The sequence below is a fragment of the Cyprinus carpio genome, chromosome B7, assembly GCF_018340385.1.
Source record: "Cyprinus carpio isolate SPL01 chromosome B7, ASM1834038v1, whole genome shotgun sequence".
In the NCBI taxonomy this organism is placed as follows: domain Eukaryota; kingdom Metazoa; phylum Chordata; class Actinopteri; order Cypriniformes; family Cyprinidae; genus Cyprinus; species Cyprinus carpio.
Window position 1 is genome coordinate 5899617 of NC_056603.1, and position 15393 is coordinate 5915009.

Genomic DNA, 15393 nt, shown 5'->3' on the forward strand with positions numbered 1-15393 from the left:
ATACTTTGATGAATAAAAAGTAAAAAAAAAAAAAAAGTAAAAAAAAAAGAAGCTATGTTTTTAAAATATAAATATTTTGTAATAACAATATACACTACTGGTCAGTAATTTGGGGTCAGTAATTGTTTTTCTTTCTTTTTTTTAAATAAAATCAATACTTTTATTCAGCAAGGATGTGTTAAATTGATAAAAAGTGATAGTAAAGAAAATATATTATTAGAATATATATTATTAGATTTTTTTTTTTTTGAATAAATGCAGTTCTTTTTAACCTTTTATTCATCAAATATATTAGACAGCAGAACTATTTCCAACACTCATAATAAATCAGAATATTAGAATGATTTCTAAATGATCATGTGATAGACTGGATGTTACATGTGACACTGAAGGCTGGAGTAATGATGCTGAAAATTCAGCTTTGCATCACAGGAATAAATTATTTTTTTAAAGTATATTTCAAATAGAAAACTATTATTTTAAGTTGTAATAATATTTCACAATATTACTGTTTTTTCTGTATTTTTGATCAAATAAATGCAGGCTTGATGAGCAGAAGAGACTTCTACTACATTAAAAACAGTAATGTTTCCAAACTTTTGGTCTGTACTGTATATATATATATATATATATATATATATAATATATATATATATATATATATAATTATATAAAATATCTAAATAATAAAAAATGAAAAACTACTATAAATGAATCACACAACAAAATTACTAAAACTTTAAATAATAATTTTGGGTGGGGTGTCGCATTTTTAAGTATTAAGCACAAAACAAATGTTGACGTGTAAAATAAAACACGTATTGTGTAGTTTGACGTACCATATTTTAATATCAAACATTTTATTTCAGTGATTAGTTGTTAAAGTATTAAGATCGCGTCCTAGCGCGTTATTTGCAAAACCGCGCGACGTAAGGAACAACAAGCCCGTAGAGGAAGTGCGTGGCGTTCCCGTGATCCCTTGCGCCTGAACGCGTTTGTTCCGAGCTTCATCATGGCTAGCGACGGGCCGCCGGGCGCTGATTCGAATATAGATATTAACACATGGACCCACGGAGAGCTGCAGGCCAAGCTGGCCGAGTTTGGAGCACCTAACATGGGTGAGATGGAAACGTTTGAGCACGAGCGCTGTGGCGGAGTTTGGCTCGGTTTTCTCTCGCTAGCTAGCGTTAGCCGCTTAGCCTGTTATGTCCCTGTGTGCTGCTCGGGCCTTTACTGCACAAAACCTCGCGCTAAATGTGTCGCACATGTAAATACATCTAATGGGAAGCTGTGTTTATATGTATTCGGGAGATTAAAACACGTAAGACAGTGAATAGCGTAAGCTAAGCCGCTCGTGTGCGCAGTGTGAATGTTTGTGTGTTATAACAGTGAAAACTCTACACACAGCACTTCCACACCACACATCATGCTCATTTAAAACCATGTTTGATTCAGCCAAGTGTTGTTTATCATATGTGACAAAACCAGAACATCTTAACATCCTGCTGATATTTGGACTAAAGGAGAAATCGCTAGTTTTGACCCATACAGCGAATCGAGAGCTGTTTCTACATCTATACCTGAGCTACCTACGACTGGATTTGTGCTCCAGGGTCTTATATCTACTTGTGTTTGCTGTTCTTCAGGTCCCAGAGAGGAGCTCATAGACCGACTGAAATCTTATGCACAGGTAACTTATGCAGGCTTTTTAACTGAGATCTTCTTATAAGATGCATGTCCTCGTCTGAGCTTAACATGAATGTCTTCTGCAGTCTGGGATGATCTTAACTAAGCCGAGCATGCCAGGAGATGACAAGGTCATGACTACCACGGTACTGCCATGTTTTGTTTATTCCCTTTCTCTCTCTGTTTCAATCAGTTGTGTTTGCAAAGGCAGGTGTCTCTGTGTTTGTGAATCTGAGTGTGTTGTGTGTGTCTCAGATGCCGGGTCTGCCGCCCATGCCCCCGATGCCCTCTATGCCCCTGCCGCCGGGCATGAACATGATGCAGGCCATGAACATGATGGGCGGCCCTCCACCCATCCACATGGGCATGGAGCCGCCCGGCATGATGCAGCACGACGACAGAGCAGCGCAGGTGAGAGAGAACCTGAGCCTTACGTTTCAACCTCAGGTGCATCACTTTACCGTCTAGTTCCACTTCTGTTGCTCAGTAACTTCTATCAGACAGTCCTTTTGATTTTTGCAATACATTCTGAGCATTACCGATCAAAGACATGCACGATTGCAACTTGTTCATTATCAATCAACGCAAACTCACACAAGTTTAACTTCAAAGAATAATTTTTTTTTTTTTATTTAGAACTGAAATGCTACACAGGTTTAATGGTGAACCACTATTAGGAGTTTATTGAAATTAAGGTTTCACTTGGGTCACAGCTGTGTGTGTGTGTGTGTGTGTTCAGGGTGAGCAGATGAAGGAGCAGGAACTCCTCGAGCAGCAGAAACGGGTGAGAAAAGGCTTATTCTTATTGATGTTTTCAACCGTGCTGCTAAATTCAGAAGGATTTCTGTCATATCGCTCAAGCTGTTTCAGCAGTTTGACTGTGAATTATTTTATGCACTACAGCAGTTCAAACTTTTGGGGTTAGTATGATTATTTATAAGAAATGAGTAGTTTTATTCAGCAAGGACGCATTAAATTGATCAAAAGTGATGGTTAAGGCATGTTACATTATTACAATGTGTTTGAGCTTTCTAATCATCAAAGAATCCTGATTAAAAATGTATCACAATTTACACAAAACTATTGAACAGCACAACTGTTTTCAACATTGATAATAAATATTTCAAATCAGTATATTAGAATGATTTTTGAAGGATCATGTGACACTGAAGACTGGAGTAATGATGCTGAAAATTCTGATTAACATCATAGAAATAAATTACAGTTTAAAATGCATTCACATGAGGAAATATTTAGCAATGTTGCTGTTTTTACTGTTTTATTTCTAATAAATATTGAGCATAAAAGACAGAAAAAAATCGTACGGATCCCAAACTGTTAAATGGTCTAAATGTTTTGATGTGTATTCTGTGACATAGATTGTGCATGAGATAAGTTTGTACAAATAACGTGAGTGTTTGTCTCTGCCTCTCAGGCTGCTGTGCTTCTGGAACATGAGAGGCAGCAGGAACTTGCTAAAATCCAGCAGGGGGCGCCACCCGGCACTAGAGGACCTGAACTGGGACCACGACCCAACCTCCTGCCCCCCATCCCGCCTCTCAGAGGTCAGCGCCCCTCAGCCTTCATACTGCAGAAATATGGCAAAACACTGATTCGTCAGGATGCTCTGAATTTATGCATCGATTTTATGTTAAAGGTGCTGTATGTAGGATTGACACCGAGTGGTTGAACTAGGTATTGCAGTCCAAATTCACAATATTGGAAAGGATTTTTTCACCCGGCCCCTCCTCCTCAGACTTGACACACATGCAGGTTGCCAGATTGACAACACAAACATGAACGAGCACACTTTATGATGAATGAAATGAAATACGCTGTGTTTTCTGCCAACTGGCAACCCGGGTGCTGAAACACAATTGGGTAAACTGGCAGTGGGCGGGTTTTACAAACCAAAACAAACACTGACATTCCGTCCCTGAATGCACATTTTCAAAAGAGAATAACTGACTGTGGCATTGTTTTTCAGATAAACAAGTATGTTAACTTAGCATGTTTCTTAAATATCTGCAAACATATTATGGTATTTTTATGCTTTAGTAGAGTCAAAGACTTACATACAGCACCTTTAACCTAATATGATATCATGCTGATTGGATGCCCTTTGTTTTTATTTTACTAAGAATGTATAATAGGCAAGACACTACAGGCAACCGCTTTTTTTTTTTTTTCTTGCATTGGTTAATTTTGAGATTTAAGAAATATTTGGCTTTTCATAGCGTGCTGTTTCAGACTAATGGAAGGAAAACATTGAAAATACACATTTAAGTGTTTATTTTAGTACACTGTGCCGGTAGATGTTAGTCTCAGCACATGTTTTTAAAGGTTGTTTTCTCAAAATGAATATTCAGATTTATTTTCTGGAAATGTATGCAAGTGCGTGTTTACTAACATAATGCCTCATTTGTATACTTGTAACACTAAAAAGTGTATTCCATCAACATATGGAGTGTTTAATTATTTTTTGTTTTGTTTTATTTGACCTAATTCACCTTATCTGTCTTGCCTTTTGCCAACCAGACTAGATTGAGATGACTAGCCTGCATATCTGTTAATAAGAGTGATTTCTACTTTAAACATGATCTCTGTCCTCCTGTAGTTGGGACTCAGGGTGGCCCCGCCCCTCCAGGTGTTTCTCTGGTGCCCCAATCTGCCAATCAACGACAGAAAGTCCCGCCCCCTCCAGGAGAAGACGCCAGAGAGGTGCGAGACCCTGAAAGCCTCAACGCATGATCGGTTTGACATAAACCCAATCTCTTCTCTAATCTCGACTTGTTTGGTTTGTTCAGTCGTGGCAGGGCGAAGATGTCGGCATCGGGCCGAAGATCCCTCAGGCTCTGGAGAAGATCCTGCAGCTGAAGGAAATGAGGCAGGAGCAGCTCAGCATCGCCCCTACAGGTCACTATTCCATTCAAGTTTATTTGTATAGCGCTTTTTACGATACAAATCATTGCTAAGCAACTTTACAGAAAATTAAGTTTCTACAATATTTAGTAGTAGCTTATCAGTGGTGACTGTCAGTTTATGTGCATACGGCAGAAAACAAGACGTACTCAACCAGACGATGAACACTATTAACAGCAACTATTATATGATGCAATCACACTTGTAGCAGTATTTGTTAGTTCTGTATGTTGTCTCTGGGTTAGCATCATCTGAGGTCCTCTGAGGGGTTGGCATCATCTCTTCTCAGGTGTTCTGGATCTGGACTGGAGCTTGGGTAAATCCTAGTTACCACGGGATGTAAATCCTGTGGCAAAACAGAGAAACAAATAGAGACATAATTAGCGTAGCTGCTGTTCCAGCCAAGTAAAATGAATGACTGTGACTGCCAATCCACAGGGTTTATTTCATGCTTAAATGCCACCTTAATGTTGCTAATGATCATATTTATGAGATGAGAGCACTTGAGCACATCAAGTATAATTATCAGTGGAGAAACACTGAGTTTACTTTTGAGACTCCAGTTTGTAAGCTGAGGGTGTGAGAGTGAAGGAAAGCAGAGTGAAAATTAGTGCTGGTCGTAAGCGATTTTTTTTTTTTTTTTTTTTTTTTTTTTTTGTTTTTTTTTACAATTTAGCTTTTGAAAAAATTTGTAATGATTAATGCGTATGTCTGTCTTTCTCTGTCTAATCTGTTTTTAAAATAATTCATTATATGAATGCTTGCACTATTTATTTAAAATTTGAGCTTTCTAGTAAAGGTTTGTAATTTAGCTGGTTTATTTGTTGTATCAAAACATGACTTGTTTTATTAGAGAAAGAGTGTTTGCATTCAAACAATGTAGAAATAATAATTTCTGTTGCTGGTTTTATCCACAGAGGAATATGATGACCAAGAGACTGGCGAGATGGATATGAATAATTCCTCCGCCCGCGGATACTCAGATGAGGACGATGAAAGTGGTCTTTCTAAAAAAGATGTAGGTGTCCTCACATTTTTGAGCAGCAGTGGCAAGGCTCTCGTTGATCTAACTTGCTGTTCTGCAAACTCTTACTGAGTTTCTCCTCGTTTACTTCTAGAAAAATCGCAAGCGCAGGAACAGGAAGAAGAAGAACAAAAAGAAGCGGCAGCAGGAGGAGGAGGAGAAAAAGAAAGAGGAGAGCCATGAGAAAGAGCCCGAGGTGGAGATCGAGTACGTGACGGAGGAGCCTGCGGTCTACGACCCAAACTACATCATCTTCAAGAGGATCTTTGAGGCTTTCAAGGTCAGAAAATGCTGCATTCGTTGATGTTTTGAGACGAGAACTGTAACTTTCAGAACTCCTAAAAGAATATTTGTTGAAACTAAAGTGCAAAACTGTTTGATGTGAGAAAGTATAAAGAGTGATGCTTGTTTGGAGTTTGATCTGCTGCGTAATTCATACTGATCCATCACAGTTTGACATCCATCCTGCTTCATTCACCTAGACTGACATTTTAAAGACTGAAAAGAACTCGTATTTTGATGGATGTGGCACTCAATGGCTTTCTATCACAGCTGACAGATGATGTGAAGAAGGAGAAGGAAAAGGAGCCGGAGAAGCCTGAAAAGCCAGAAATCCTTTCATTTAAGAAGAAGGGGTTCGAGCTGGAGAAGAAAGACAGCGACGACAGCGACGAGGTGAGTTAAAGGCCACTTCCAGATCTTGTGGTTTCCTGACGATATTCCTGTCTAACGCCGTCCACTTCCTGTTTGACAGGAAATGAAAAAGGACATGCCCAAGTTGTCCAAAAAGAAACTGAGGAGGATGAACCGGCTGACGGTGGCAGAGCTCAAACAGGTAACAAATGTGCCATTTCTGTTTATTTTCTCTTCATTTTATCAAAATGACTCCTAAAACCACTTCTGAGTTCAATACCTTTAGATTAAAATGTATATTTAATAATTAATTGAATATATTTGAACTGTAAATGTGCTTAAAGGAATAGTTTTCTTGCTCACTAATGGATGCTCTGCAGTGAATGGGTGCCGTCAGAATGAGAGTCCAAACAGCAGATAAAAACATCACAATAATCCACACCACTCCAGTCCATCAGTTAATGGAATAAACCTCATTCTGACGGCACCCATTCACTGCAGAGCATCCGTTGCTGAGCAAGTCATGCAATGCTACATTTCTCCAAATGCTAAAGTGCATTATCATCTAATTTTGGGTGATCAAATCCTTCAATATGAAATGCATAACAATGAGCCGCCATCATCATAATTACATTTCGAAATTTTACTTAGCATTCGAATAACATGTTCAAGTGATTTCAGAGTGGAAACCATTGGTGTTTTCAGAACTAATGTCAGGTAAAGTTGAATGATCAGGCCTCATGATGTTTGTGCTCCTCTGTCTGTCAGCTTGTGGCACGTCCAGATGTGGTGGAGATGCACGACGTGACGGCGCAGGAGCCCAAGCTGCTGGTTCACCTGAAGGCCACCAGGAACACGGTGCCTGTGCCCCGTCACTGGTGCTTCAAGAGGAAGTACCTGCAGGGCAAGAGAGGCATAGAGAAACCTCCGTTTGAGCTGCCCGAGTTCATCAGGAGAACCGGCATCCAGGAGATGAGAGAAGCCCTGCAGGAGAAGGTGCACACAAACTAACTAAAATATGAAGCAGCACAACTGTTTTCAACATTGATAATATTCAGAAATGTTTCTTGAGCAGCAAATCAGCGTATTAGAATGATTTCTGAAGATCATGTGACACTGAAGACTGGAGAAATGATGCTGAAAATACACCTTTGATCACAGCAATACGTATTTTAAATTGTAATATTTTTCAATACTTTTACAGTATTTTTGATTAAACAAATGCCGCTTTGGTGAGCAGAAGAGACGTCTTTCAAAATCTTTAAAACAGTTAATATGTATATTTAGGGCTTAATATAATTGCATATGCATTTCTGATAATTATTCATACAGTTATGTTACTCTTGCAACATTCTGTTCCAGAGCAAGGTCGAAAAACAACAGTGTGCATGACTTCTCTTATATATTCAACAATATAGTTTGTTTAAGAAAATGAAATTCAAACTTGCGGAGAGCAGCTGAGGCCTTCAGCGGTGACTCTGATGTGTGATCGTTTGTGTGGTGCAGTCAGTGTTAATTTCGTTAACGAAGACGACGACGAAAAATATTCGTTAACGAACATTTCTTCTGTGAGTGACGAGACTTGACGAGCTAAAAATATCTGATGACGAATTATCCTGCGTTTTCGTTAACTAGACGAGACGGACTTAATGTTAGTTTGAGGCTACCAACATTCAAAATGCATCCTATAGGCTTTTGTTTCAAAATGTGCATCCCTGTCATTGGGATTGCGATCGGATATGGGGCGTTTGAATACTAGTCAGTATAGCAGCCGCAGTGGATGGATGCAAAAACGCGAACGAGCGATCGAAACCATGCCTCACCCTACGGGTACGGGATAAGGTAACCCTACTGTCCCGTTTTTCCCGTGGAGTCACAATTCGTTGTCGATTATTTGAAAAGTTGGTGAAGGCGGATGGCTGAATCCGCTGATAGAAGTGTTCTCTCTCGCGCGCGCGACGCTCCACTTCCTCAGTTCTCATATACAGCGCGCAATCTGGAGTTCTCAACGCTCAAATACACACACAGCAGTCCAATGGTTTTATCGTGTAGAGTATCTCACGTAAATACAGTAGGTTATGGATTAAGTGAATGAACAGGTGGGTGAAAAACTGAACGTGTGTGTATATCATGCATGCCTTCCGTCTTTCCAATTAAATACCTATCTGTCATTAATGTTAACCACAAAAACTGTGTTAAATGTTACATGTTAAGTAAAACCACTGTATCTGAGAAAAATGAGTTTAATTTGTATCTCTGTTGTATTTGTCTTATTGTGCTTCTTTAAATATATATATATATATATATACTATTTTTATAAGTTGCTCCTTTTTCACTTAAAGAGAAAGTTCACCCAAAAATGAAAATTGTCATAAATTTATTCAAGATTTTCCAAATTCAGGTCCTTGATCAAATTTCTCATAAGCTTAATTGATTTGGTCTAAAGAGAGAAGAATTAATGATTATTTTAATTTGAAAAACTACATATAAAATCGCTACCAAAATAAATTCTGGTAACTACATTTGCTAAAACTATTGACTAAAAGTAGTGACTAAAAGTTGACTAAAATGCAATGACTTTTCGTCGACTAAAACTAGACTAAAACTAGAAAGACTCAAATGACTAAAATGTGACTAAGACTATTAAGCATTTTCGTCTCAAGACTAAGACTAAGACTAAATCAAAAACGCCTGCCAAAATTAACACTGGGTTCAGCGCTCATTTCCTTAAGAGACCACGCTTGAGTGACGCTTGTAATATTGTGAATCCTGTTCATTTAAACTTTAACGTTCCGGGTCGGTGCGTTTCCCGCTGCTGTCAGCTTCGCTTACGTCTCTGTATTCCTGCAGGAAGACGCCAAAACCATGAAGACCAAAATGAGAGAGAAAGTTCGGCCCAAGATGGGGAAGATCGACATCGACTACCAGAAGCTGCACGACGCCTTCTTCAAATGGCAGATCAAACCGAAGCTCACGATACACGGGGACCTGTATTATGAGGTGCGCTTGTGTTACCTGATGTTTATGTCAGTTATGATGTCACTTCCTGGAGCATTGGTAACTCTGGTCTGGTGGTTATGTGTGTCAGGGTAAAGAGTTCGAGACGCGGCTGAAGGAGAAGAAGCCAGGCGATCTGTCCGCTGAGCTGCGAGTCGCTCTCGGGATGCCCACAGGACCTGTGAGTGCTTCATCCTGCGCTGCTTCGGAAATGCAACAAAGCACTTCCTTTTTGCGCAAAGCAGCTGTGAAAGTACAGAGCTTCTGTAATTCTTTGTGTAGTTTTAGCTGTGCGTTTGTCTCCGCAGAACTCTCACAAAGTTCCTCCGCCGTGGCTGATCGCCATGCAGAGATACGGACCGCCACCCTCGTATCCAAACCTGAAGATCCCCGGCCTCAACGCCCCCATCCCTGAGGTCAGACACACACTCAAACACGGACACAAAAAGTGTTGAGAAATGCTACTTTTATAAGCAACACTTTGCACGATTGCCCTCATCGTTGAATGTGATCTTGATAAAATGATCTTTTAAAAGTTAGTCATTAGTCAAAGTGACAAACCATGTAGTTTGCCCGCAATTTGAATTTTTCACAATTAATACTTAATTGATGTTTTGAGCAGTGATTTATAGAGGTTTATAATTGCGTCTTTAATCAGGTATAAAGTAACATGTAACACCAATCTAATGATCTGACAAAAGCACATTGGTCTGCATTAGAGGATCTGACTTAAACAAGACACAGTTCAATAAAACTGTTCTGCAGTGTCAAGTTCATTAGTGTAGTGGTCACAGAAACAGTGATATCTTCCTAATTAGGGGTGTGTCTCTCTTTCAGGGCTGTTCGTTTGGGTATCATGCGGGCGGTTGGGGTAAACCTCCTGTGGACGAGACGGGCAGACCGCTGTACGGAGATGTGTTCGGCACCAACGCCATAGACTTCCATGTGAGCAAACTACCAAATCACATCCTGAATATGTGAAGTTTTCATTGAGTGTAATTTTAATCATTCATTGTGAATTGTAGAACTGTAAATATTACGTCTTCACACACTTCTCGTTCCTGCAGTGTTTGAGTCTGTTGTTTGGTTTGCCTGATAATGTTGACAGGCCAAAGCAGAGGAGGAGGAAGTAGACCGAACCCCGTGGGGCGAGCTGGAGGCGTCTGATGAAGAGTCATCTGAGGAAGAGGAGGAGGAGGAGGAGAGCGACGAGGAGAAACCTGATGAAACGGGCTTCTTCACGCCTGCGGACAGGTGCTGTTCATCTCAGGGTCTCAGACTGAGTCCGTCTCTGATTGGCTTGTGTGTGTTTGAGACATGAGGGCTCACAGATGTCTGCTCTCTCTCGTTGTTTTGACAGTGGTATGATCACTCCGGGCGGCTTCTCCTCCGTTCCTGCCGGCATGGAGACTCCAGAGCTCATCGAGCTCAGGAAGAAGAAGATCGAAGAGGCCATGGACGGGTGAGTGTCTGTGAGCAAATACGAGTTTGTGAGGAGCAGAGCCAAATTTAAAGCCCTATTCACTTCAAATCATCTGCTCATATGAAACTGATTTTTATATAACATCAGGCCTTTATGGCTCATGCAGTGATATATTCAGAATATGGAGGGGAAAACACCTTTGGTGCAGATGCTGGAATTTAAATGACCAAAAAGCTATATGAAAGTCTGATATCGTGTAATATAAATCTATATATTTATAGCAGACTACTGACATAAAATGATATAAATATGTCATCACTCTATATCTTCAGTGATATGTCTTAATAAGGTGATATTAATGCTTCGTTTTATAAACAAAGCTGTGGTTTCAAAACATATTATGCAATACAAAGATGATCGAGAGATGAACAAATATATGTTCCTCAAAAGACTGAAGATCATATTTGATACTGAAAAAAAATAAAAAAGATGGGTAATTAAGTTGATTCTAGGGGTGTGACGAGATCTCGCGAGACAGAAGGTTACGATATCCTCATGCAGACCTTTCAGAATTAATGCTGAATTAATTGAATTAATTAACCAAAAGTAGGTCATTTCACTTGAATCAAATCATGATATGGACTAGTATCTGTAAATATAAAGCCGCAGAAGTCAATTTAAATATGAATCCTGCATGTTCTGCGTGTCTCTGTTAATAAATTGCGCAGACGCACCGTTTACACACACACACACACACACACACACACACACGCTCGGGGTGTTTCCAGCGTCTGTCGTCTCACTAAATGAGGACGTAAACACATGAACAACATCTCCAGAACTGCTCTGAGAGTCACTTCATGAGCATTTGACCGTTTGATTTGAGTAAAACTAGTGTCATATCACATACACAGAACTGTCAAGTTATTCACGGCAACCCGTCAAAATAAAAGTCTGGTTTGAAATAACGACATCAGAATGTACACAGCCTACTACTACAACTACTAAAATAAAACAAACATTATTTTAAAGGAATAATCACACATTTCTTCCATGTTTTAATTTTAGAAGTAAATCCCCTTTGTTTGCCAAAAAATAAAGTTTGCTTAATTTTCAGTAATTAAATGATGAAATTAATGTTTTATGCCTTCATTTGATAACCAGAAAAATGTAAATGCACAGCACAGAATTTCTGAGGGAAAAAACAATTCATAAGGCTACTTTAAGAAAAAATAAAATGAATAAATTTAGTTGTTTTATGCATTCAAATAGTTAGACATGCTAAAACACAGAATTTGGTAACAATAAATAATATGGTGAGAAAAAATAAAACATTACAGAGTGTCTCGTCTCACCCCAGTTGATTCAGTCCAAATATTGCTAACAATATAGTTATTCTTGCATTAACTTTCTGAAAATTGGTAAAGATTTCACATCGTGAAGGATGTTTTGCATTTATACTAAAAGGACTTTTACTTGATTAAAAAAGTCTAAACTGTCAGTCAGATCACAGAAGGTATGTAGCAGATTGTGCAACAGGTTTTCCAGCAAACGTTTGATCATGTTGATCATTTCATGATCATCATCAAGTATGACAGAGTCGGCTTTGTAGGGTTAATTAGCCCAAAAGTACATTGTGACTCATGGTGTTTACACTCTTTGTGAGAGCTCTGACAGGCCTCATACGGGAGTGCTGGCTTGATTATTCCTCTAGTGTTGCAGGAGCCACGCTGCTTATGTGAGTCGTGTTTGTGTGTGTTTTCAGAAACGAGACGCCTCAGCTGTTCACGGTGCTGCCGGAGAGGAGGACGGGGCCGGTTGGGGCCGCGATGATGGCGTCCACACACATCTACGACATGTCTACGGTACGGCTGTGTGCGAGAGATGGATGCGTGCCGCATAGGAGCTGTTCAGTCTCTCAGATCAGTTTTGGTTTGATAAATTCTTGGTACAGGACCTAAACGCACACTTTCATTTTAACATCCGTAGACATTTAAATTAAAAATCTTAGCTGATTTAAAACAATGCATTTATGCAACCAATATCAGTTCCCACCAGCTTCAAATTAATTTTATCAACTTTTAGCACCGGTCATCCAATAATCACAGTAAGCTTTGTCACTTTGATTTGAAACAAAGTCTCAGCTTTTAAATTCTATCAGTTATACCACAAAATACAAACAATGCCTGGGGTTTTGACAGTCTTTAATGTGGCACGTCAGTTCAAGTGGCATGTGACCCGATTATCTCTCCTTCATGAAATAAACATGAGTGAATATCAGAAGGTGTTGAAAACAAAACAACTTCACAAAACGTAATGTCTTGTAATCGCTGTGTTTTAACTGCATAAAGACATTAATAAAACCGCTTCTAAACAATGTCACTTAATATTGTTTACTTCAGAAAAGCCAATCAATGTCTGTGAACTCTAGGAGCATTTTTATAAATATATGCACTATATTGCATATTCAGTACAGCAGGAGGAATTTTTAAAAAAAAAAATTCTTTCAAATTTAACAATGGTTTACTGAATAAATTGCTCTTTCTTTAAATAAATTCAATTATAATTAAAATTGGTCTTGGAAGCTCATTTTTATGACAGACAACATTTAAATGTATATTTTAATAGGGAATTGAAGTAGAATTGTAATTGTATAATTTAAATGTTTGTTTTTTTTTAATCTGAGGGTGGATTATAGCTAAATGAATTTGGATTTAATTGTAACCCTTCCCATTTCTTTTTGCAAAAACAAAACCAGACGCATTAATAAACATGAGATGAACTGGTGCAGAGTTGCGTATTGGTTTGTGTGTTTATAGAAATCATTTCGCCTCGCAGCCAGCCAGCATCCGCCTCGTATCCCAGAGTTCTCTCTGTCTGCTTGATTTCAGTATCTAGATGGCAGATAACCTTTGCAGGAGCGCTGACTTCACATCTCCATCAGATCTCTCACAGCCATCACATGCAAATCACTCCATCCATACGGCACTCATTTGCATTTAAAATGACAGCGAGAGATAAACGAGCACCAGCTGGGCGGTGGAAATGTCAACTATATACTGTTTTTATCAGTGCAGATGTGTTACATGAGAACCCAGTGAGAGTTTGGATAAGTGTGTGTGTGTGTGTGTGTTTCATGTTTGCTTGCTGCTTCCCCTCTGATTGTGTGGTTCGTGCAGACGGTGACCAGCCGTAAGGTGGGTGGAGTCTCGGGGCTGGGCGGAGACTCTCAGGGGGTGGAGGTGGCTCTGGCGCCGGAGGAGCTGGAGCTCGACCCCATGGCCATGACGCAGAAGTACGAGGAGCACGTCAGAGAGCAGCAGGTGGAGAAAGAGGACTTCAGCGACATGGTGGCCGAACACGCCGCCAAACAGAAGGTGAGATCAGATGCATACGATCAAGCAGTCATAAACCTTCTGATCGTAGATCTCTGCAGAATCAAAAACAAAGAAACAGGAAGTTATATCTTGGGTTAGTGCTTTAATTTAAGCTTATTTTTAAGGTGCTTTTGCATTTTGTCCTCCACATTTCCATTTTTGTCTAAGCTTATGAGCTTAGTTCAAAATTCGTATTGTCTTTGTTCATGATGATTCTCATTAAATTAATGACCATCTATAAAAAAAAATCTTTGACAATTCTTATGATTTTCCTCATTTGGTAGATGCTTTGAACAAATGTGTCTGCTAAATGAAGACACAAAATCAGCCAATTAAATTAATGATCATTCTGCTTTACTTTTATACTTTTTGAATTTTTTTTATATTACATATTTATTATACTACGTTATACTACATATTTTTTATTACATATATATTTACACATGCATATTAACGTGTATTATGCATATTTGTTTTTAGTATATATGCACAATTGAGTATATTCTCAATTTCTAAATATATTTTTTGTAATTTGTTGTTTTTTATTTTAAAAAGATATATATTTGGACATAATGTTTGTAATTTTGTTTCTTTTATTTTTTTGTCATCACACCGAGGCTCAATGTGTTTAATTGCTATGAAAATTGCTACATTCTATAATTCTAAATAGAATTTCTTGTCTTCACACCAACTTTTTCTAACTTTTGATTTAAGGTAAAAATTACCTACATGTTTTTTAAAATGCTTTGCAAAGGATGCTGTAATAAAGTATAATGAGAGGATGCTATAATAAAAAAAATAAGAATTCTTAAATCACCATATTCATTTCTGCACTACAAGCGGTGCAATAAAATATATTTTCTAGTAAAGCCGGTTTAAGTGTCTCTGATAAACTAAGGTGTTTTGTGTATACTCTTTGTAAATGGTTAGTGTGTTTTTACCAGTGTTTCCTGAAATATTTTTCTTCTGTCTTCCTTGTAGCAAAAGAAGCGCAAGGCGCAGCCGCAGGACACGCGCTCTGGAGCGAAGAAATACAAAGAGTTCAAGTTCTAGCCCTGCAGTGAGCTGCGGGAGACCAGCGCCCCTCATCCTTCATTTCTTACTCTCTTTAACCGCTGATGTTGTGTGGAAGTGCCCTTGTGTTTGTACGTCACATGACAGTGAGCGACGTTTTTCATTTATGCTTGATGTTTTTGTAAATAAAATACCAGTCCATAACAAACTGATGTTACAGTGTTTTATTTCTTTAATATGTCACCCAATTTTTTTAGGTTTACCCAATTAAGGAATAGTTATAGTAGTTATTTTTGTAGACATGCTCAACTCTAAAA

General features: G+C 38.7%; 1 protein-coding gene across 2 annotated transcripts; it reads left to right on the forward strand.

Annotated features, from left to right (window-relative positions):
• The first annotated feature begins 927 nt into the window (after positions 1 to 927).
• Positions 928 to 15284, forward strand: sf3b2 (splicing factor 3b, subunit 2). 2 transcript variants are annotated; one of them, XM_042726741.1, is made up of 22 exons: positions 928 to 1118; positions 1647 to 1690; positions 1773 to 1832; positions 1942 to 2133; positions 2426 to 2470; positions 3122 to 3251; positions 4304 to 4407; positions 4494 to 4602; positions 5526 to 5626; positions 5727 to 5912; positions 6185 to 6307; positions 6387 to 6467; positions 7034 to 7261; positions 9116 to 9265; positions 9354 to 9443; positions 9571 to 9678; positions 10100 to 10207; positions 10371 to 10516; positions 10623 to 10724; positions 12451 to 12550; positions 13865 to 14062; positions 15044 to 15284. In XM_042726741.1, the coding sequence occupies exons 1-22, from the start codon at positions 1013 to 1015 to the stop codon at positions 15113 to 15115; spliced, it is 2583 nt and encodes an 860-aa protein (XP_042582675.1). In that variant the 5' UTR covers positions 928 to 1012; the 3' UTR covers positions 15116 to 15284. The 2 variants fall into 2 exon arrangements, with proteins under 2 accessions (XP_042582675.1, XP_042582676.1); XM_042726742.1 differs by having other exon boundaries at positions 929 to 1118; positions 1942 to 2097.
• Positions 15285 to 15393: the final 109 nt, after the last annotated feature.